At 33.5% G+C, this 25,767-nt stretch overlaps 1 protein-coding gene across 1 annotated transcript; it reads left to right on the top strand.

Annotated features, from left to right (window-relative positions):
• Positions 1-16,021: 16,021 nt before the first annotated feature.
• LOC308265475 (olfactory receptor 5J3-like) lies at positions 16,022-16,960 on the top strand (the record flags this gene model as incomplete). The annotated part of the gene is made up of 1 exon (XM_080699221.1): positions 16,022-16,960. The coding sequence occupies one exon, from the start codon at positions 16,022-16,024 to the stop codon at positions 16,958-16,960; it is 939 nt and encodes a 312-aa protein (XP_080555347.1).
• Between the last annotated feature and the right edge of the window lie 8,807 nt (positions 16,961-25,767).

The following is a 25,767-nucleotide window of genomic DNA, read 5'->3' as shown; positions in this document are numbered from 1 at the left end:
CTAGTCCTCTGTGGGTCTCTTCCTGTGATGCTCACTTGTTCTCCAAGGAAACCTGGAACTCCGTAAGCATGATTTTTAATTGGAAAAAATTGACTTTAAAAAATCAGTGAAATAAAATGCCGGATAGAGTTATTACTTAATGGAATGAAAGCTTAGCCTAGTAATCTTCCAGGTAGAAACTTCCCGGAGCTCACCTCAACCTTCAGAGCTCTAGGCAGAAGCAGCTACAGTCTGGAGCCCACCTGTAGGGTTGTCAGCAGCTCTGAAAATCTGCTCTGTTTTGGGTATGTGTTGCCTTTCTGGTCCAGGGGATGAGGACTGAGTTGAAGGGTATTACTGAAGGGTATTTAGCCATTCTATCTCTTCCTAGGTTTGGCTGCTACTTAAGAGAAGCATCAAGTCTCCACTAAGTCCTACTGTTCTGTGAAGTCCTTCTTGTCCACTAGTATGAGTCAAGAGGCTATTTTCTTTTGAAAACATTTTTGTTATTTATTTAGTTATTATTTATTTATGCTGGGGAGTTTCAACCTCTGAGCCATATTCCTCCACCAATTTTATTTCATTTTAAAAAGGGTCTCACTAAGTTGATAAAGCTGGCCTCAAATATGAAACTCTCCTACTTTAGCTCCCAAGTATTGGCATTGCAGGTGTGCACCACTGCACCTGGCTTCAAACTTTTTTTTTTAATTGGAGTCATGCAGGGCTTGCTTGCATAGTTTTTTATGGTAGAAGATGAGAAGCACTGGACTGAAAAGCATTCAGAATCCCAGTATCATTCCTATTATCCAGAAGCCTTTAACGTTTTTCAAAGAGTAATTTTATTGCTTATTGAATTCTCTCTATTTTCAGGACCAGCTATTATCTCCATTCAAAAATGTCTAGAATCTTTGATCTTCCCATACTTCTTTTGTGGAAAATAGCTGATATTTTAGTTCTTTAACATGATAAAATGAGTTATGAAGAAAGTGAGGTTCATTGCTTTCCCCATATCTGTATAACAGTTATTTTGGCTGTTGTTAATTGTGCTGCTAAAATTATAGATAGGCATGCATTACTATAGCATTGTGACTTTAGTTCTTTTGGGAAGACACTGAGGATTTGTATAGCTGGGTCATAGGGTGGTTCCCTTCTAAGTCTTTTGACAACCTTCATACTGGGTAAAAGGTGAATTTTTCACCAATTTGTGATAATTATTCTGCAACAGGTGTCCAGTAGTTAAGTAACTCAGTAAAATGTCTGCAAGTTTATGCACATTAGCATTATTAAAAAAAGAAATGTTTAACTCTATAAAAATATTGCAAGGGAATACTTACATTATTCGTTTAAAGTTTTTACATCTGATATATTTTTTCTAAAATAATATTTGCTGTGTATCAAGAATTACCTAAGATATGCATTACAATTTGTTGTATAAGAAAATCAAATGTAACTGGACATCCTACTTATCTTGAAATCATTATACTAATATATTCTAATAAAGGAGACTGAACAATTTAAAATTTTTAGATGTTTCTAATTTCTTTTACATTTTAAATTTCCAATATTATCACAAATCAAATATGTCTAAGACACTTGTTTAATTCATAGGAATTAATTATGTAAAACTTCACTACTCCAGGGAATCCAAGTTAATGAAAGGAGATAATGATTTTTGTCATCTATTTGAAGGAATCGTCTATCGGTTGTCATGAGTGTCTATGATCTATGATCAATTACCCATACTTAGGTAATCAGCATCAAAGACAAGTCTTATGCACTCACCTTTAAGGAAGAATCAAATGTTATTTTCTCAGTTTAGTTATCCTCCTTTGGGTAAGGAAAATTTATGGGTTCCTAGCTCTTTGTGATCCTCCGTGAGGAAATAACATTTAATTCATTCAGCTCATTATGCTCAAGTCTTCTGAGAGACTTAAAAATCTTTTTCATATACTTGCTAATTATTTAGGATGCCCTCCATATTCCCAATGAGAAAATGCAAGAGTCAATTTAAAGAAAGGAACAGAACAACACAAATAGTCTATGGAAACCTAAATGACGTAAGGGTACCCACTCAGAGTGAGTCAACAATTAAAGTAATAGCAGAGCAGCTCAGAAAAATAGTACAATAGAATAGTTAATTGTAGTAGTATGCTACATTAAACAATCTAATAAACTGTGTATCTAACTCCTCTTGGATAATATTCAGAATGATCTTAACCAGAGTAAAATGTATGTATCATCTCTTCAAACACTGTATTAATATCTTTTTCACATATGATTTTCATACTGAAAAAAGTCCACATACAAAAATAAACAAGGCTATAAGTTTAAATAATTGATAAATATTTTAAAATTACATGCCTTTAGACTAATCCTTACATCAAGATAGACTACAATTTCAATATAAATTTCCTTATGCTTTGACACTTGCTAGTCCACATGGATTCAAATATTTTTTTTCCGCCGGGCGTGGTGGCGCACCCTTGTAATCCCCGTGCTTGGGAGGCGAGACAGAAGGATTGCGCAGGTTCAAAGTCAGCCGCACTGGTTTAAGAGACCCTGTTTCCAAATAAAAAGTATAAAAATAGGTCTGGGTGTGTACCCGGAGGTAGAAGGGCTTCCAGGAACCCCAGTACCACACACACACACAAATTTTTCAAACCTTAGCTCCCCAAAACATTTTCCCAGAATCAGGGTACTGAATATTATCTCAAATTTAATTGTTTTTATATGATGTAAGTGGAATAACATATTATGCATTTTTATTGATATATTGTAATTGTCCATCTCGATGAAGTCCAGGGTGACAGAGGCATATATGCACACAGTACCTTTTGAGCCATATCCCAGTACCCGTTCAATTCTCTCTCCCTCCCCACCTTTCTGTGCTCAGTATAGTGATTGTCTTAGATGAGTTTCTGTGTGTACATCATGACCTTCTTCAAAGCTCCCCAAGCGTTTCCCTCAATTAGATCCACCCCTTCTCTCTACTAAGGTTTCTCTTCCTTTGTCTGAAGTCCCTTCTGTGACTCAATTATCCCTACTTGCTGCATATGATGGAGAACATCTGATGTTTCACTGTTTGTGACTAATTTCACTTAGTTAAAATTCCCCAGCTCTATCCATTTACCTGCAAAGGACATAATTTTTGTTCTTCTTATATAACTGAGTAGAATTCTATTCTGCATATGTGCCATAATATTGCAATCCATTCATTTGTTGTTGGACATCTCAACTTGTTCCCTTATGCATTCTATTTTGAATTTTTAATTGAAGCATTATAGTCAATACATCTTAATAGAGTACAAGATGGTAGAGGTATACATCACACTCATTTAACTTTTCTCCAGTTATCACCCAAATTCCTCCCCCCTCCCTCCTGCCTGTATTTGGCTTAGTGATTGACTTTGGTATGTTTGTGAATGTACATGATGTACATTAGGGAATTTTTCTCTTTCCCCTTCCATCACCCTCAGTTAGATTCCCTTATTTGCTCACCTAAGATTTCTTCTTCTTCATCTAGAGTTCCTTCTATAACCTATTTTCTCCCTAGCTTCTGCATATTAAAAAGAGCACGCAATTTTTTTTTTTACTTTTCATGGTTAACTAATGTCACTTAGCATAATGTTATCCAGTTCCATCAATTTCTCTGCAAATGACATAATTTGTTCTTCCTTATGGCGGGAACAAAATTCCACTGTGTACATTTTCCGTAGTTTTGTATTCCATTCATCTATTGATGGGCGTCTTGGCTGATTCCATAGTTTGACAATTGTGAATTGTATTGCTATAAACATAAATATGCATACATTAGTCTGGTAGTTCGGTGTTCAAAATTTGGGGTAGATACCAAGAAGTGGTATTGCTGGGTCATATGGTAGCTTCATTCTCATTCTTCTGAGGACCCTCTGTACAGTTTTTCAAGGTGGCTGCACTAATTTGCAATCCCACCAACAATATATTAGAGTTCCAACTTCGAATCCTTGCCAGAATTTGTTGTTTGTATTTTTAATGACTACCATTCTAATTGTAGTTGAATGATATCTCAGGGCATTTTTTTTCAAGAATAGTTATTATATTCTAGGTCAAACAGTTAGTAAATGGTAAAGCAGGCACTCAAATCCTGTTTTTCTAAATCCAAAATTTGTGTTTTCTATTGATGCCATATTTTCCCATCCAATATAGACCTAAAACTGCTTCAAAGAGATGACTGGTGAGCTCTGAATTAAAAACAAATGATACAGGTGTGTGTGGCAGCAATGTCAATTGGTTCACTTCCTTTTAGCAATGTCATCTATTTTATATTTGATTTTTAATTTTTTATTGGTGCATTGTAGTCACACATCTTAATGGAGTATATGATGAGGGAGGCATACATGCACATATCACGTATTTAGCCCTTATCTAATACCCACTCTACTCTTCCCTCCCTCCTCATATTTGGCTTAGTGGTTGACTTTGATATATTTATGAGTACATCATTGTAGTTTTGATTTACATCTCTGATTGCTAATGATGTTGGACAGTGTTTTAATCATTTATGGGCCATTTGTATTTCTTCTTTTGTGAACTGCCTATTTCATTCACTGGCCCATTATTGATTGGATTATTTGTTTTCTTTGCATCAAATTTTTTGAGTTCTCTGTATATTCCAGATATTAGTCCTCTATTGGAGGAGTAACTTGCAAACATTTTCCCCCATTCTGTTGGCTCTCTGTTGAGGTCCTTGATAGTTTCACTTGCTGCACAGAAGCTCTTACGTTTAATAAAATCCATTTATTTATCCTCCTTTTAATTTATTGCTTTCTTTATGGTCTTGTTAAGAAAGTTTTTACCTTTTCCTGTGTGTTGAAGTTTTGGACATATGTCCTCTTTAAGGAGCTGCAAGGTCTCTGGTATGATCTTCAAGTCTTTAATCCATCTTGAATTGACTCTTGCACAGGGGGAAGAAAGTGGGACTTATTTTCTTTTTCGGCATTTGGTTAACCAGTTTTTTCAACACCATTTATTGAAGAAGCTACCTATTTTCCAGTATACATTTTTGGCAACTTTGTCATAAATTAACTGGCTGTAGGAGGGAAGATTTGTTTCTGAGTCTCCTATTCTGCTTTTCTGGTTTATATGCCTGATTTTTTGTGCTGAAACTATGCTGTTTTTATTCTTATGTATTTTTAGTATAGTTTGAAGTTAGGTATAATGATGCCTTCTAAATGGTTCCTATTACTGATTGAGAACTACTTTGGCTATTCTGGGTGTTGTTGTTGTTGTTGTTTCAAATAAAATAACTGATTTTACTATGTCTGGAAAGAATGGTCTCAGTAATTTAATGGATATTTAATTGAATCTGTACATCACTTTGGGAAGAATGGCAATTTTGTTGATATTTATTCTGCTTATCCAAGACTACAGAAGATCTTTTCATCTCCTCAGGTCTTTTTTGATTTATTTTATCAGTGCTTTATATTTTTCCTTGTAGAGATCTTTTATATCATTGGTTAAGTTTATTTTTAAGTATTTTAGTTTTGGTGGGATATTCTGAGTGGAATGTTTTTGGGATTTCTTTTTAAGTGGAGTTATGATTGGCATATAAGAAAGTTTCTGATTTTATTTTTTCAGAACTGGGGGTTGAACCCAGGGACATTCTGCCTCCACACTACACCTCCAGACCTATTTTTTTATTTGAAATAAAGTCTCACTAAGTTGCAGAGGGCCTAACTAAGTAGCTGAGGCTGGCCATGAACTTGTGATTCTTCTGTGTCAGCCTCTCAGGTACTGGGATTGCAAGTCTGCACCACCAGGCCTGGTTTAGCTTCTGGTTTTTTAAGATTAATTTTCTATCTAGATACTTTGCTGAATTTGTTGATAAGTTCTATAAGCCTTTGGTTGATTTTTTGGGGTCTTCTAAATATAGTTTCCTATTTGAACTTATTTGATTTCCTTTTCTTGCCTTATGGCTCTGGCTAGAGTCTCAGAATTATATTGAAAAAGAATGGTGATACTAGACATCCTTGTCTTGTTCCTGTTTCTAAGAGGAACTCTTGCAGTTTTTTTTCATTTAATATGCTGTTGGTTGAAGGCATCTTGTATATTGCCTTTATGATGTTGAGGAATGTTCTTTATATTCTGTTTAGTATTTTTAGCATAAGTGGGTGTTCGATTTTATTGAGTACTCCTTCAGCATCTATTGAAATGATCATGTGATTTTTGTCTTTAGTTATATATATTTAGTGAATTACAAGAATTATTTTTCATATGTTTGTCCAGCCTTGAATCTCTGAGGAGGAATATTGGAATTGTGTCTTCTATAATGATTATATAAAATTCACTTGGAAAACCTTGTCCTGAGCTATTGTTTGATGTTAGGTTCTTTATTTCTGCATCAATCTCTGCTACTGATGGGTTTAAAATTTTAATATCTTTTTGACTCAAGTTGAGAAGGTTGTATATATTCAGAAATTTGTCTTTTTGTTAGATTTTCCATTTTGTTGGAGTATATACTTTTAAAGTATTTGTGTTAATTCTCAGAATTTTCATGCTGTTGTTGGTAATATCTCCTTTTTCACCTCTTATTTTAGCGATTTAAATTGGTTCTTTCTTTCTTTTGGTTAGCTGGCTAGTGGTTTATTTATTTTATTTATTGTTTCAAGAAACAAACTTTCATTTTTCTTGATTTTATGCATTGCTTTTTTATTCTCTACTTCATTTGCTTCTGCTCCGATTTTAATGATTTCCTGTCTTCTACTTGCTTTGGGGCTAGACTGTTTCTGTTTTTCAAAAGCTTTAAGGTGTGTCATTAGGTTATTTTTTTTTTTTGGATATTTTCTCTTCTTATGCAAGCACTCAGTGTTATGAATTTCCTCTTAATATTCCCTTCAAGGTGTTCCAGAGGTTTTGATATGTCGTGTATCTATTTTTGTTTGTTTTTAGGAATTTCTTAATTTCACACCTTACTTCTTCTATGACCTATTCCTCTTTCAGTAATGTGGTGTTCAGTCTCCATATATCTATGTAATTACTTTGGTTCTTCTTATAGTTGATTCCTAGGTTTTTTTTTTCATTGTAATCTAAAAAGATGCAGAGCATTATGTCACATTTTTTGAATTTGCTAGTGGTCATTTTGTGGCCCAGGATGTGGTCCATTTTGAAAAAAGTTCTTTGAACAGCTGAAAAAATATGTAAACTCAGCTGTATTTGGGTGGAATATTCTCTATGTATCTAATGAATCCATTTGGTTTATGGTGTTTTTAGTTCTGAGGCATCTTTACTGAAATTTGTCTAAAAGATTGGTCTAGCGATGTGAGAGGAATGTTGAAGTCTCCCAATATTATTGTATTGGGACTGATGTGTAACTTAATATCACAAAAATGTTTTTTTTTGGTTTTTTTTGTTTTTTGGGTTTTTTTTGTTGTTGTTGTTTTGTTTTTTTTTTTTTTTTTGTTTTAGTGGTACTGGGGCTCTTGGAAACCCTACTACCTCCGGGTTACACTCCCCAACCTATTTTTATACTTTTTATTTGGAAACAGGGTCTCTTAAATCAGCGCAGCTGGCTTCGAACCTGCGCGATCCTCCTGTCTCCGCCTCCCAAGCATGGGGATTACAAGCGTGTGCCACCACATCCGGCCAAAAAATTGTTTTATGAGAGTGGCTGCACCTATGATTGGGGAGCAAATGTTCACTATTGTTATTTCCTCTTGTTTTAATGTTCCTTTAACCAGTAAAAATGACTTGCTTTGTCTCTTCCAATAAGATTGGGATTGAAGTCTAATTTGTTTCCTATCATAGTTGCTTGTCTTTGAGTTCTGTTGGCATGGATTAGCTTGCTACAGCCCTTCACCTTTAGTTTGAGAGTATCTTTATTTATAGGGTGTTTCTTGCATGCAACATATATATGGATTCTGGTTTTTAATTCATTTGACCATCTTATGTCTTTCTATTTAGGAGTTGGGGCCATTTACATGCAGAGAGATGAATTTTAATTCCTAATAATTGAGTTTTAGCTTCTTTTGGGGGTCATATGTGTTCTTCTTTGCTTAGCTGATTGTTAAAGGAAATTATTATTTTTATTTTTCTGGCATTTATTAATTACTTCTTTGTAATTAGTCTCTGAATATTTTCTCTAGTGCTGGGTTAGAAAACATTAATTCTTTCTATTTCTGCATATCATAAAATATTTTTATTTTCCCATTGAATTTGAGAGATATTTTTTCTAGGTAAAAATTTTTTGACTGAAGTTGTTTCATTCAAAGTTTAGAATATATTGCTCTAGGCCTTCCTGGTTATAATGAGTTGGTTTGGGAAGTCTGGAGTGATTCTAATTGGTTTGCTTTTGAATGTCACTTTTTTTTTTTTTTCACCTTTGCAATTTTCTCCTTGGCCTCTACATTAGTCAGTTTGACTATTATATGTCATGGCAAACCTTTTCTCTGCTTATGTCTAAAGGGGGTTCTATATGTTTTCTGTACCTTTGTGTTGACCTCTTTTTATGTTTGAATGATTTTCTGATGTTACTTCTTTGAAAAAATCATTGATTCATTTTTTAATCTTATATTCTCTCTTCTGTACCTATTATTCTTAGGTTAGCTCTTTTAAAATGTGCCTACATATCTTCAAAGTCCAATTAATGCTATTAATTTTTTTTATCCTAAATGTATATTACACATTCCTTTATCTTCTAAGAGTGATATTCTATTTTCCTTGTGGTAGAGCCAAATGTTTATACTTTGTATTAATGCCTTAATTTCAATTATTGCATTCTTCACTTCCTTTAAGACTTCTTTATATTCCTGCTCAGAATCTCAATTTTTTTTTATTTGTTTTTTCATATTTTTCAGCCTCTCTTTGAATTATTTTTGGAAGTCCTGTACTGTTTTTACAAATAAAGTTCTGTATTGTCCTTCTGGTAATCTCTGTAATTCTGTGTATGGGTTCTGTTATTGTGGGGTTATGGGAGCTCATTGCTTTCTTTCTATTCTTCCTTCTCATGATTTCAGGTTTTTTAAGATAATATCTTAGCCGGGTGTGGTGGCACATGCTTGTAATCTCAGCATTTGGGAGGCTGAGACAGGAGGATCACAGTTCACGGACAGCCTCAGCTACTTAGTGAAGCCCTCTGCAACTTAGTGAGACCCTGTTTCAAAATAAAAAATAAAAAATAGGGCAGGGGGTATATCTTGGAGGTCAAATGCTCCTGTGTTCCATTCCCAGACCCACAAAAAAAAAAAAGATTATATCTTTGTTGCTTATGATAGCTTTCTTTAAGTCTTATGTCAATTTTATCTTTCTTTTTTTAATTTTTTAATTATTTGTATTTAAATATATTTATTTATTTATTTTTAACTTAATAGTATCTTATTATGGAGGTAGATATTTACCACCAGGTACGCCTTACAATTGAAGTTTCTACTCTATGGTTGTTCTCTGATCTCTGCTGTGCATTTATCACCCCTTGATGTTAACCTTAAAAAGTGTGTCTACTATAATCCCAGTACTGTTCTACCTATAGATCACGTGGTTACTCTGGGGTTTCTTCTCCCTGCTGTAATGGTGGCAATGATGGATTTCAGTTGTTCAGGTAAGGCGTTCTGTTGGTTACCTCCTTTATAAGGAATCAGCTCAGAGGTGCGAGCAGACAGTTTATTACCCATAAATTTTTAAACCTCAATGCCTGGGTTATTGGGTTTTCCTTTTATAAACTGGTTAGTTTATCCTTAATGTCTGGCAGTTCTTTTAGTTAGTTCATCTCTCTAGTCCAATCTCAGTACGAGGGATCTAGAGGTTTCAACTGGTATATACAAGGGAAAGATGTTTGTATTCAGTGGTGAAAGTTGGTTGAGAGGGGAGGAGCCATAGGGATAGGTTCATGAATAGGGTAAACTAGAGGATATAATTAAGTAGAATGAGAGTTTAAGTGTAAATAGTGAATATATAGGGGGATTCTAGAAGTCAATGCAGAATATTTAGGTATAATAAAATGAACCAGATTTAATATAAGCAAAAGAATATAAGAAAAAAGTTTGGAGGGAAGAGAGAAGAGAGGAAAGAGGTAGGAAGCTTGTAAAAGGAATGAGAAAGAAAGTAAACAAATAAACACAGAAAATAACAAAACAATCACAACAAAACTTAATCCCTGCAACTATTCAAGTACAAAGCTGACTTGGCCTCTGCAATCCTCCTGGGTATGCACAGTGTCTCCCCAGCTGAAGTGTGCGTGAGCACTTTGCTATCTCCTGTTCTGTCTTCTTGATTTTATTCTGTGATGGTTCAATTTTTTCACTGCATTTTTTTCTCTTGCCAAGGAGCTGCCTTCAAGGTGGTTGAATTTCCAGTGTTATAGAGACTGACATGTGCTGTGCCCCACAGTCACTGTCTTGCCAAGTTTTCCCATTTTGCATTCCTGTTCTGGCATATTTTTTTACTAAACATATTGCTTTTGAAATTCATCCTTGGTGTTTGTTTTCTTTCATGTTATTCCATTTTGTGAATATAATGAAATTCTTTAGCCATTATTCTATTGGTGTATATTTGACCTTGGATGATATTAAAACTCTAGCATAAATTCTCCTATTAAGCATTTTTGATGTAGGCACAAAAATGTTATGACTGAATTTCTAAGAATTACATTACTGCCTCTTAGGATCTTTAGCAGGCAGTTTTAGTTTTTTCACTTATTATAGCACTTTATAATATCAACTGATATGTATTATGGCATGATTTTTCTTTCTATTCTTATAAACACTAAATGTGAAAGTTTATTTTAATTTTTATTTTAAAAGAAGTAGGAAGTATAACAAAACAATATCTCACTATAATGTTAAATTTCACTAATCCCATGAATGATGGTAAATAAATGATTTTATATATTGTTGGCCATTCATGCTTCTAATTTTATAAGGTTTCTAAACTGGTACATTTTATTTGTGTTTTGTTTTATAGTGAATATATATATTCAACTTAAGCAGATTTGTTCTGAGTTATTTGGGTATTTATGCTTTGAATTTAGTCCAATATTTGCCAGTGATACAAAAACAGAGCTGTTTTACCAATAAAGAGGACAGAAAATTGCATTGACTCATAAAGAAAATTGATTGTGATACAGGGCATGGAATGGGTAGGGATAGGTCAGGACGATATGGAAGTCATAAAGTGCATGTACACAGAATCTACTAAATCTAGAAGGATTTAGGAGAAATGAGAAGAGAACTGTGTTCTCACTTAAGGTCTTGATTTAATTTTCCTACATATCAAGAAATTATAGATTCTACTTTGGGCATTGTGAATTATGCTCTACAAAAGACTGAATGTTGGTATATTTCATTTCACTGAGTGCATTTTATTTGTTTGTTTAATTTTTACTACTGGATAAAATTAGTGTAATTTAAGTCAAAATGTAAACTGTCTTGTAGGTCATAATACAAATATAAGATTATATGTTGGCCTTCTCTGGGAGACTCTTCTCTGGACTACTATATGTAAACCACAGCTTCATGATTAATGAATTGAAGAGCGTTTGTACCCAGAACATAAGTTTCCTTTTCCTTCTTATATAACTTTTGAGACTTATCCAAACCTACCTAATGCTATGGTTCTTAAAACTTTGATTCTAGTTAGTTCAGAAGGACTTTGAGTTTTATATGGTCTTTCTATCTAATTGTTGAGACTTGGTACTCTCTAAAAGTAAAAATAATAAAGACAAAAAATCACCTACTCCCTTAGATTCACATGTGTTTAAGAATTTTTTTTATGATTTCCATTTATCTCTAGTAATTTATGTTTTTAAAGACTATTAGTTTTTTGCTATGGAGTAGATTATTTTATAATAGCTTATCAGGTATTTAACAGAAAGACATCAAGCAATCATATCATTTTTTAATTTTTTAATTTTGAGTTTGCATGATATAAGATTATGATTTTGTGTAATTTGTACTTTCTTTTTTCTTTTCTTTATTGTTTATTTTGTTTTTACAGGAAAATGTTTAATTATAAGTAAAGAAATAGTTTACAATGATATTCTTTTTTCTTTTTTCTTTTTTAATTTTAATTTTATGTAGAACATATTGAAAATGGCATATATTCAGACTGTGCTGATTCCCCTTTCCCCCTCCCAATAATGAGTGTTCAGGTTAACCATGCTACATTTATACTGTTACACATATTGGGATGTAGCTCCTCCATTAATTGACCTCTTCCTTCTTCCTCTCCTATCCTTCCATTCTAGCTTTGCTGAGGTTTTCCCTCCATTATGTGGAGTCCCTCTGGTGTTTCTAGTACTCCCTAGTTTGGGCATATTAGAGAAAACATATGTGCTGTCTCTTTCTGTGCTTGGCTGATCTCTCTTAACATAATTGTTCCATAGTCTTCTACCTTAGAATATTTATTGCAAAGTATAAGTTAACCTTATTTTTAATTACATTTCATTTTTATGAAATGTGAGACATTTTCCACAGAGTTTTCAAATTTAGAATTTTTAATCAATTTTTCATTTTTGTTTATACTTAAATGTGGATAGTTTCTATGTCTTATGTTCAAATTCACTATTTTCTCCTGAAATGTCAAATCCCCTTAAAAATGAACAATAGACTCTTTATTACAAATATTACATTAAATTTTAATAATTCAATTTTTTTCTGCTTACTAATTTTATTTTTAAATATCCATGTTCATATTAGAGTGCTTGCAAAAGGTTATAAATGTTTTAATCTCGATATCTGCTAAGCCCATCATCTCTATTGTGGTGGGTTTACTACTAGATATTAATATTTTATGGTCATGAATGATATTTTTCTACTTCTTCAACATACAAATAAATACTTCATTGGATGCTCCATATTGGAAAATTTTACAAGTAAGACTAAGAATTTTTTAATCTTCACTTAAATGGGGTTGAATATTTTTGACAGCTTGCTTGTAAATCAGCTTAATCTTTTTTTTTGCGGGTCTGGGGATGGAACCCAGGGGCATTCGACCTCCAACCTACACCCCCTGCCCTACTTTTTATCCTTTATTTTGAAATTGGGTCTCACTGAGTTGCAGAGGGCCTCACTAAGTAGCTGAGGCTGTCTATGAACCGCGATCCTCCAGGTCTCGGCCTCCCGAATGCTGGGATTACAAGCGTGCACCACCATGCCCGGCCAGTTTAATCTTTTTAAGGTTTAGTGCTGAGATCTTCAAGAGTGGGGTTGAGTCAGCTGCTCACGCTGAGGCAATTCCTCTTCCTCTGCTGTCATCATTGAATGCCATGACTATTCAATGATTCTCTTCACCAGAGTTCCTGGAACTTGAATGTATTTCAACCCTACATGAACTCATAGTTTTTTTTTTTTTTTTTATCATATAAGCCCTTGATAGCTTTTATATTTTAGGGTTATTATTTTCCTACTATTTCTTGTTAGTTTGAATTTTTGGGGCTCTTGTTTTAATGTGTGCAGTTTGGGAACCCTGCAACGTACACAACAAGTTATAAGTTAATTTTTTGGTTATTTTTCCTGTTTAAGTCTCTCCACTAAAGTGTTCAGCTTTACATATTCCAGGCACCTAAACCCATGTGTATCTAATGATCTCTGTCTTTTCATCTCAACCTGACTCTTGAGTTCCCTTTGTATACCATTACCATCCCATGCCAGAAACAAGTAAATACATCTTTACTTTCACAGATCATAGCATGCTGATGATTGCTAAATGTCTCAGAACATGTTATGTATATAGTCTCTTATTTTTTCTATTGGTTCCAGCAGTAGAGTTATTAAAATCTATGATTCCAATGATAAATATTGATAGTAACCCTCAGAAATGTGGATCAGCCTGATTTTAGCACCATCTTTATTATTGTATAATACTTTACAGAATTCATTAACCCTCTTATATTTTGCTTGATATTTTTTCAAGTTTTTATAGAATTTTAGTTAATTGTGCACTTTGGGGATACCTAAGTGTCATGGGAAATTCCAAAGTCCCTTAAGAAAGAGAATGTGTTTCAAGGTTTCATTTACTGCTCTATAATTCTTAAGTGATGATGGGGCTCATTAGAGGATGAAAACATATATCTTGCATAGATGCATATATATATATATATATATATATTTCTTTTATATAAATTTGTCCTCTTGGAGAAAAAAATCATCTTAGGAAACAAGGTTTGTAAGTGTGAAATTTTAAAATTATTTTATTTTGGTAAGTTAAGTTTATTTTATAAAAGTATTTTCCCTTTTTATTTGAATTATTTCCTATTTGTAGATTAGTTGGAAATGTGCTTTTTATCTGATAGTTTCATAGTATAATTGGGAGTTTTAGAAGTTACTGCAATGGTATATATTCCATTATTGAATTTTGTTTACAATGTCACCTTAAATTTTGTAGAGGGTCTCATTTCTAGGATAAATAGTAAAATTGTATATTTCTAAATTCTGTTTACAAAATTCATCTCTTTAATGCTGTTTGAAAATTAAAACTATTTAGAGACAATAAAAATTCCTTGAAAATGCAAGTTAATTAATGCTTTAAGGTGAATCAGGGGACTAAAAGATATCTAACATACAATTTTCTATAGTGATGAAAACCTACTATAATGGAGACACTGACCACTAGTGACATATGCCTATTGACTAACCTGGATTATTTCAAACATTAAATATTAATTTTAGTTGATTTCAGTTTTTGCTCTAATATTCACAGCAATTTACATTTCTGATAATGGAAATGCATTAGTAAAATGAATTAATAAAACTGACATAGATATTCAACATTTTAGTATTGTTTTTATAGATTAATTTCTTAAAACATATTTTCTCTTAAGTATAGAATGTGTAAGAAAGAGAGAAAAAGAGGAGAAAGAAGAAGAGAACTCTAGTCTATTATAGGCTTATTGATTCTTATAAAAATATAACCTATATGAATTAAAATTGTTGAGTAACCAGACTTTGTAATAGATATTGAAATTAGTAAATCATAATGATTATCAATATTTTTTGAATGACATGAAAACCTATTCTGGACCAATACCTAGTTAGCTGGTCATAATTATATACATCTAAAGTTATATATATATATATATATATATATATATATATATATACATAAAATGTAACTATATGATAAAATAATGAAATGCACTACATATGCAAGCATTTATATAATGAAATAAGCACTAAACAATATGTACTTATTCCAAATGTCACATAACCTATGAAGTTATCTAAAACTACTGCATTTATAAAAGATAAAATTTTTGTGCTCAGAAGTGGTGATGCCACTGAGTTTAATGACTCCATGATGCTCATGAGGAGACTGTAGAATGGGTCTGTGATTTATGAACTTTAAAAATACATCCTTGTCTTTGGAGACCAGTCCCTTCCCCCCCATCTTTGTTAATTGTCTGGTTATATCATATTATTTCTATGGGTTAGCTAGATAGTTAATAATATGGCTGATTTTCAAACCTTTTTTTGCCATTAATTACTTTAACATTTAAAATAATGATTAAATGGGGTTTAAATTTAACTTTGCAATGCCATTTCATTCATCAACACTTTTCTCCTTGGGGATATTATTTTCATTAGAGGCAGAAACTTTAGAGACAGAATTATTTTTTTATGTGGTAGTAAATATTGAACACAAAGCATTCTACCTTTGAGCTATATCTCCAGAATTACTTTTATTTATTTTTTATTTGAAAACAAGGTCTTGCTAAGTTTCTGAGGGCCTAGCTAACATTCTGAGGCTGGCTTTGAACCTGCTATTCTCCTGTCTCAGCCTTCCAAGTACTGGAATTAAAGATATTTGCCACCACACATGGCTCAGACTGAATTTTCGATGCTAAAAATACTTTTCCTATATTTCTTTATGGATTCATATCATAGTTATCAATGAAAAAATAAAAGTTAATTTGACCACATTCCTAATAAATTAAATGAAGGTATTTGAAACCATCAAAATAAAAATTATCCACCAAGGGACACAAACCTGTCCAAACGATTCTGACTTAAACACCAGATTATTCTGTACCCACTTGTATTCTTTCTCTTTTGCATTATAGATTTCAAGAAAAGGAATGACTAAAGAGAATTTGACAGTTGTTACTGAGTTTATTCTTTTGGGATTGACAGACAGAGCTGAACTGAGAGTTGTGCTTTTTACATTGTTCCTGGTGATTTACACAGGTACCCTGGTGGGGAACCTGGGCATGATCATGTTAATCCAAGTCACCCCAAAGCTCCACACACCCATGTATTTTTTCCTCAGCTGCCTTTCATTCGTAGACGCCTGCTATTCATCAGTCATTGCACCAAAACTGCTGATCAACTTCCTGGTGGCGAGGGAAACCATCTCTTTTCCTGCCTGTATAGCACAGCACTTGTTCTTTGGGCTGTTCATTACCACAGAAGGCTTCCTGCTCTCAGTGATGGCTTATGACCGTTATGAGGCCATTGTGCACCCCCTGCTGTACACTGCAGCTATGTCTAAGAGGAAGTGTGTAGTGCTGGCCATTGGGTCCTGTACAGGTGGAATGATTAATTCCTTAACACATACAATCAGCTTGGGGAAACTGTCATTCTGTGGGTCCAATGTTGTGGATCACTTCTTCTGTGATATTCCGCCATTGCTAAAACTCTCATGTTCTGACACTTCCATGAATGAGCTTTTGCTTTTAACCTTCTCTGGAGTCATTGCCATGGGCACTTTCTTGGTTGTGGTTATTTCCTACATATCTATTACTATCGCTATCCTGAGAATCCGCTCAGCATCAGGCAGAAAGAGAGCTTTCTCCACCTGTGCCTCCCACCTGACAGCTGTGACCATATTCTACGGTACCTTAAGTTTTAGTTATATCCAGCCAAGCTCCCAGTATTCTGTAGCACATGAGAAGGTGGTGTCCGTGTTCTATACGTTAGTTATTCGCATGTTAAACCCATTGATTTACAGTCTCAGGAATAAAGAGGTAAAAGATGCTGTAAAAAGGGCCATAGAAATGAAACATTTCTCCTGTTAATTTCAAGCCCGAAATAATTCTACAATATTCGTTCAGCCAGCCTTCACTGAGAGTCCCATGAATTCTAGTGTTTTTATGTTTTCATAAATCATTATATTCTAAATATTTACTGTTCTTATGAGGAAACATAAAGCTACAGAGTAGAAATGACAGTGTAGAGTTTCTACTTAAAAAAGTTAACTTAAAATTCTGAGAACATAAACCAGTAATACATAAATAAACTGATCAAGAACTGCATATTCCTTTTAATATTTAAAAAGTGAATAAACATATGCTTATAATGTATACTTTTAGGCATATAAGGAACTGTTGCTTTTTCTATGAAGTTTTAAAATGTATTTTCTTAGAAGGGTGAGATGATTGCACACGTAATATTTTATTTGTGCTTAAAACTTGTGTTTTTATATTAAATAAATAAGAATTCATAATTTCATTAAGATTTTCTAGCTTGTAGTTATTTAATTATTTATACTCCTTTTAAACATTCATGGCCTAGTAACAAAAGATGGAATGCGCATGATTCTTATTTCTTATTGGTAATAATGTACTCTTCCTAAAACATCTACCTAAAAAGGTAAATACATGAATAGAATGATACTTTTTTGCAGCATGTAAAATTCAGCATCCTTTTCATTCATCTCTTTCTCTACAATCAACCTCACATTCTCCCTACATAAAAACAATCAATCTTTAAATCAGTAGATGGATTTAATGTCTGTCAAAAGATTTAGTTCTGAAGCCAGGCGTGATGGCGCACGCTTGTAATCCCAGCATGTGGGAGGCTGAGACAGGAGGATCTGGGTTTGTGAACAGCCTCAGCTACTTAGTGAGGCCTTTTGCAATTCAGTGACACCCTGTATCAAAATAAAGAATAAAACATAGAGCTGGGGATGTAGGTAGGGGATAGAATGCCCCTTGGTTCCATCCCCAGTACTGAAAAAAAAAAAAAGATTTAGCTCTGTAATGAAGAATTACTTGATTACAAAACTACATACTTTATCATTTCAGGAAAAATTATTTGTTACTAAATGTGTTCAAAATAATGTTGCATTGTATTATGTAAATAAAATAAGCTATTTTACACTATTTTCTGTGCTTCAAAGCTTCTACTGGCTATTGATATCACAGAAAAACTTCAGGGTTTAAAACTAATGCAAAAATTTTTTTTCAAAGAGTTAAATTATTTAATGTTTTCTAGATTATATTTGGTAGTGCAAACATAATCAATATGCTAAGAAGAAAGTGACATTTTAAAATAAGAGGGATTTTTGTCTTTCCCATCAAGAATGACACCAAGATCCATTGTGAATAGAACTGGTTTTACAGATCTATTTTGCAACATATGGCACATGAAATTGGTTGATAGAAAGTGATTATAATGTTCATTCATGCATGAGACATAAGTCAAATCCTAGGAATTTTATTTATAGAGAAACCATATTAATTTTGATAACACTATTAGTTCAAAGAGGCAATTAGCTCATTGTAAGTAAAGCTATTTGACATATAGACAGATTTTTATCTTTTTTAAAAATAATTCTGTTGGTGCATTATAATCTCATATCATGATATAGTTCATAGTGATGCTGAAATATATGCTCACATTTATTTATTTATGAATATATGTTTCCAAGTATCTTTATGTAGAGAGGATTTAAACCTATTTTTAAGGTATGATGATTAGTACAAGAATATCAACTTCCCCCAGCTCTTTTTAGGTAATATTGATTATATATCTGATTGTGACATTAAAATATGTAGGTTTTTGCCACCCATATTCTCATAAATGGTATAGATATTTATAAAATGAAAACAGGCACTCTATGATACATGTTTTTAAAATGTGTACTTACAATTATAAGATAATATTTTATCTGTTACTTAGAAATAATGTTTTAGTAAAAAAAAAAAAAACAAGAACTTGGCTATATTTAAGAAATGAATAGCATTCTCGGAATTTCCTGTATGTACCAAGAGGAATAAATTTGCATGTGATTATATTTTACAAATCTTGACTTAGAGCTAGTAAATGCATATTTTATCTTTATTTTTGTGATAATGGAAATGGAACCCAGGGACATTCTACCTCCGAGATACACACCTAGCCCTATTTTTTATTCTTTATTTTGAAACAGGGTCTTTCTAAGATGCAGGAGGACTTAATAAGCTGTTGAGGCTGGCTGTGAACTTGAGATCATTTTGTCTCAGACTTCAAAGTACTGAGATTATGAGCATGCACCACCATGCCTGGACCAAATCTTATCTTTAATAAAATTTTGAAATTTCTCTAAATGCCAACTTAAAAAATTAGAACTGAGGAAAATGAATAGAGTGTTATTTGTTAAGCAAATTTATCTTACTTAGAGACTTCTTAAAGTCTTTTACAGATTTTTTTGAATCAAAATTAAATTAACAAATTGTGCTGCTATGAATATGGGTATGCATATGTTATTACAGTTCTCTGATTTCAAACCTTTTGGACAAATACCCAGGAAGGGTATAGCCAGATCATATGGTATATCTATTTCCAGTTTTCTAAGGAATCTCCACACTGATCTCCATAGTGGCTGAACTACTTTACACTCCCACCGACAGTGTAAAAGAGTTCCTCTTACTCCACATCTTTGCCAGCATTTGCTGTTATTTGATTTTTTTATGCTTGTCACTCTGATTGGGGTTAGATAGAATCTCAGCGTAGTTTTTATTTGCATCTCCCTGATGGCTAATGATGTTGAACATCTTTTATCTATTGGCCATTTGTATATCTTCTTTAGTGAAGTGTCTATTCACTTCATTTGCCCATTTCTTGATTGGGTTTTTTTTTTGTTTTGCTTTGCTAGTGTAGTGTCTTTTGAGCTCTTTATATATTCTGGATATTAGCTCTCTGAGTGGTGGCTGGTAAAGATCTCTCATTCTGTGGGCTTTCTCTTTAGGTTCTTGATGGTTTCCTTTGATGAGAAGAAACTTTTTAGTGTGATGCTTGTTAATTAGTGCTTTAATTTCCTGCCAAAATATGGGACCAATCTAGGTATCCATCAACAGATGAATGGATTGCAAAAGTATGTGAAATACACAAAATGGAATTCTACTTAGCTATAAAGAAGAACAAAATTGTGTCATTTGCAAGAAGATGGAAAGACCTTGAGAACATTATGTTAAGTGACAACAACCAAGCACAGAAAGAGAAAGGACTTATGTTTTCTCTAAAATGCTCAAACAGAGAGTATTAGTAATACCAGAGGGACTCCAGCCAATGGAGGAGAAAACAAAGCTAGGATGGAAGTATAGGAGAGGAAGAAGGCCGAGGTTGATTAATGAAGGACCTACATCTGAATCTGTGTAAAAATATAAATATAGCATGGTTAACCTGGACACTCATTGTTGGGAGTGGGGGAGGGGAAATGGGGGATAGTACCAAGCATAGTCTGAATGTATGCCATTTTCAATATGTTCCACATAAAAATAAAAAATATAAATAAATAAATAATGAAAAAATAAATAAAAATTAAATTAAATTAACCAAAAAGAAAAATTCAGAAAACAAATTTTCCAACAATTACTTATAATGACACTGAAATAAAATATAAGTAAATAATTATTATTAATGTTACTCCATACTTTTTCTTTCATTGATTTATAAAATTTAAAAATATTCCTGATATAAGGCCTTTGTTTGTTATAAGTTCTATAAATTGTGGGTCTGTGTTCTTTGTTGACTGAGCATATTGCAGATATATTCTTCCACTTTGTTTTGTCTCTCCTTTAATTACTTTTCTTTCTTTTATAATACAAACTGTAATTTCACCATAAATTATTATTGTTTTTTGAATAATTTTTTCTACCTTGGGTGGGATAAGAGATTTATTATATCACCTTACAGGATTATATTTTTCTTTGTTCTTCTTTAAACATGGCTACTTATATATTCCATAACTAATTATTAAAAACTAAGATTTCTCCCTGTTATTTATTCATTCCAAATGAAACAAGAATTTATGTATATATGAAAAATTCTGATCCAGTGTATGGTATTTCATTGATTATATTTGATTCCTAAACCAGTGTTATAGTATGTTAAATAATCACCTAATATGTCTGGAATCTTAGAGAGCTAGTACATATCCTTTTATCTCTTTTGTCAAAAGGGTTTAGTTATTCTTGATGCATTATAGTTCCATGTGATTCATTATCAATGCATAGCTTCTTACTAAAAGGTTTTCCTTTCTAACATACTAGTGTGATTGAAACCTATCTCATCTTTTCCCTACAAATTTGGTCTACCTCTCTAATCCTCTAGTACCAAGAACGTCTTGAGGGAATGATTTGCTATACACTCATCTTTTCAAATTTCAAATTATAAAACAATGAAAAAAATTGAAGAACTTAGAAGTTGAAAAAACCTTCAATGCTCTTGGATAGGCAGAATAAATATCATCAAGATGGTCATTCTTCCAAAAGTGATCTATTGATTCAATGCAATATCAATTAACTACCAGGGTCACTCTTCACATTCATAGACATATCAGTCCTTAAATTCATTTGAGACAACAAAAATCCCAGGATAGCCAAAGTAGTTTTTAGCATAAAATTCATGCAGGAGGCATCATATACTTGGCTTTAAACTATATAACAAAGATATAGTAATAAAAATAAAAAAAACAGCATGGTACTGGCACAAAAGCAGACACAAAGACCAATGGAGCAGAATAGAAGACTCAGAAACAAATCTGTACACTTACAGCCAATTGATTTTTGACAAAGCGTCCAAAAACATACACTAAAAAAATGTATCTTCAACAAATGGTGTTGGCAAAACTGTTTAACTATATACAGAAAAATGGAAATAAATCCCACTTTCTCACTCTGCACAAGAGTCAATTCAAAGTGGATAAAAGACTTAGAAATCAGACCAAAGATCTTGCATCTACATGAAGAGGGCATAGGTTAAATGCTGCAACATATAGGCACATATAAAAACTTTCCCAACAAGACTCCAAAGGCAAAATAAATTAAAAGCAGGTTACATGCATGGAATTGCATTAAAATTAAGAGCTTCTGTGCAGAAAAGGAAACTAACAAGAACCTCAACATAAAGCCAGTAGAAAGGGAAAAACATTTTGCCAGATACTCCTGTGACAGAGGATCAATATCTAGACTATACAGAGAACTCAAGAAACTTAGTACTAAGAAAACAAATAGCCCAGTCAAAAAATGGGGAAGTGAACTAAACAGACACTTCACAAAAGATGAGAGTCAAAAGGCAAATCATTGTATGAAAAAAATGTTCAACATTATTAGTAACTAGAGAGATGTAAGTTAAAACTACCCTGAGATTTTACCTAACTCCAATTAAAAAGGCAATCATTGAAAACCAAACAACAGCCGGACGTGGTGGCGCACACTTGTAATCCCCGCGCTTGGGAGGCTGAGACAGGAGGATCGTGCAGGTTCGAAGCCAGCCTCAGCTACTTAGTGAGGCTCTCAGCAACTTAGTGAGACCCTGTTTCCAAATAAAATAGAAAATAGGTCTGGGAGTATAGCTCAGAGGTAGAAAGCCTCTGGGTTCCACCCCCAGTACCACAAAGATAAATAAATACATAAATAAACAAATAATAAATAAATAAATAAATAAACCAAACAACAAATGTTGGTGAGGATGTGGAGAGGTTGAACTTTAATACATTGTTGGTGAGATCAAAAGTTAGTGCAACCACTTTGAAAAACTCTGTGATGGATCCTCAGAAGAATGGAAATGAGCCTACCATAAGACCAGTAATACCACTTCTGGTTATATACCCAAAAGAATACAAACCAAACTACCAGAACAATACACATATATATGTTTATAGCTGCACAATTCACAATTGCCAAATTATGAAATCAGTCAAGATGTCCATCAACAGATGAGTGAGCTACAAAACTATGGGATATATGAATTTTACTCAGCCATAAAGAAGAACATAATTATGATATTTTCAGGGAAATGGATGAAACTGGGAACATTATGCTAAGTCAGATTAGCCAGTCACAAAAAGTGAATAGTTGGAAGTTCCTTCTAATGTGTTGAAGGTAGGGAGAAAATGGGTCATAGAAAAAACTCTAGACAAAAGTAGAGAAACCTTAAATGAGTAAAGAAAGTGGCCCAACTGAGGGAGATGGGAGGAGAGAAGTGGGAATCAACCTAATGTAATTGATACACACTCACAAACTTCAAATCAGTCACTAAGCTTAACTCAAGAAGGAAGGATGGGTAGGGACTGGCTAGGAATGGGGGAAGGGCTAAATGTGTGATATGTGTGTGAATGCCTCTATCATTCTGTACTTCATGCTGATGTATGATTGCAATGCACCAATAAAAAGAAAGAAAAAAAAGATCCTTTGTTACAATATGGATATGAGAAGTGACAGAAAAAACCTGGGGTACTTAGTAAAATGTAGAGTTTATAAACAAAGCAATTTGCATAGTAATGTTACATGAAATTGGTTTACAATATTCTCATAAAATGTTGGAACTTGAATTTGTCTATATCTTTTGACTTCAAGATTCTTTTTACTAAAGCATAAAAACTCAAGAAGAGATTACTTGCAATGCTTTCTTAGTAACAATGGAGTCTCTAGGTGCTGCAAATTAATTCACCTGAATTTATAGTTACTTAGATGTCAATATAAAAAAATAAATAAAATTATAAAATTTTAAGAAAAAGTAAATAACTGAACTTTAATATATTCAGGTAATTTTTGTCTATTTGTATGTTGTGAGAAATTGCATTTTTAGGTAGCTTAAGCAAATTTATTTTTTATTTATTTATATGTTATTTTATTTCTACAAAGGTAGAAAGAAGGGACAGAACAATAAGGCACTACATGAGAGTGATGTAGTAGAGTGCCTTGAAAATAAGACACTGAGGTTTTTAACATAGAACAGTTTTTCTATGGATTCATTATCTCCCATTTTGCTTTACTAATAGTCTTTCTACCTGCCCCTGATTTGATGCAGGCAGAGGCCAACCATTCTCTCTGGTCAAAGTCTTTGTTATGATTATAAAAATTCACTATCTCCGATTCTTCTAGACCATTAGTCTTTTTATCTTCCCCTGAGCTGATGCAGGTGTAGGTGGCGCAAGCCTTTGTTTTGACCAAGATGTCTTACTTGGTTAACAAAGTCATACGTCACATGCTATATGCCCTCTTTGACAAAGGCCAGTAATAGCCTCCTTCATTTTGGGAGAGTTTTAGCCTGTTTTTTTATCTCTATTTCCTGGAAGTGATTAATTATGTAAACTTGTCTTGAGAGTATGGAGGCCCTTAGCTACAACTCTTTTGTGTACTTGGTAATCAATATAGGAATTTCTTCAGAAATTTAACAGTCCATGTTTAGCTGGGCTAACAGCTAACTTTTAGCTGACTGAGATCAGTATGGTGGCTCACGCTTGTAATCCCCATGCTTGGGAGCTGGAGACAGGAGGATCACGCAGGTTCGAAGCCAGCTGCACTGGCTTAAGAGTGAACTGGCTGTTCCCAAATTAAAAATATAAAATAGGTCTGGGAGTATAGCCCGGAGGTTGAAGTCCCCTGGGTTCCATCTCCATTGCCACCAAAAAAAAAAGATAGATAGATAGATAGATAGATAGATAGATAGATAAATAGATCAAGAGCTAAAGCTCTCAAGGAAACAGAAACCAATGTGAGGACTAAGTACAAAGGCTTAAGAGATGAGGTTTAAACAAGACCAGATGACTTTATAGATAAATTATATACAACATTCAAAGAAGAATTAATATCAAAAGCTTTTAAATTTCTCCAAAACACAAATAGGTAGTACTTGAAAATACATTTTATGAGGTCAGCATTACAGTCACACACACACACACACACACACACACACACACACACAGAAAGAATAATGAAAATTCAGATGCATTGAAACTAAAGGTAAAATGATGATTACTAGAGGTGAGCAACAAGAAATGGGAAGACATAAGTCAAAGAGTACAAAGTGTCAAGTAGAATAGAGAACCTAGATCTCTAAAGTATTGCAATGCACCAGCTCAGTCGGGCACCGGGACCGCTGGGATTAAGTTCTCAGAAGATGGGCAAAGCGATTCGGCTGTGTTCTGCAGAGGCTTTTTCTGCAGCGATTCCTTTCCCTTATAAAATAAAAGTCCTTCAAGTCCCTGTTCACAATGCTAAACGTGGGGATTTCATCCCCGGGGGCTTGGGAGAAAGAAATCTGGAAAAGACTGACACAGACAACTGCCTCTTGTGCAATTGACGGGTTTATTATCAAAAACCAACAAATTTATATTCTTCCACTGGTGTGATTCCTAGTAAAAAGTGTAAACATCACAGAACAATAGTGAAGGAAATGTAAACAAGGTAAAAGGACACTGGTCCGGCATTCAAGATTAGCCCCAGATCCTGTGATCATGTCCAGCCCCCTGCCTTGCAGATGGGCAGCTTCAGAGTGCAAATTCCAGAAGGGACAAGCACACCCAGGGCTTGGAGAATTCGGCCTCTCATGGTATCTCCTTTAACTCTTTTAGAAACTTTCCATTCCTAGGGCTTAGTCCATATAGTTGGCATGGGCAGATATGACGATCCAAGGGGCTGCGATGGAGGTCCACCAGGTCCTTTCTGTAAACAACACTCACAACACAGTTTAGCATATAGGGCCCAAAAGGCAACATGAAGTTTTTAGATTTAATTGTCAGATGTACTTCTTAAACCGCTGAGTGCTTTTTTTCAAGCGGTAGGCTTATTAGAAACCTATTCCTCTTTTAATAATCCATTTTCATACCACAATCCTT

Source organism: Muscardinus avellanarius, assembly GCF_963383645.1.
Source record: "Muscardinus avellanarius genome assembly, chromosome: 1".
Lineage (NCBI taxonomy): Eukaryota > Metazoa > Chordata > Mammalia > Rodentia > Gliridae > Muscardinus > Muscardinus avellanarius.
The sequence above is the reverse complement of the archived record's forward strand: the minus strand, read 5'-3'. Positions and strand labels throughout refer to the sequence as shown.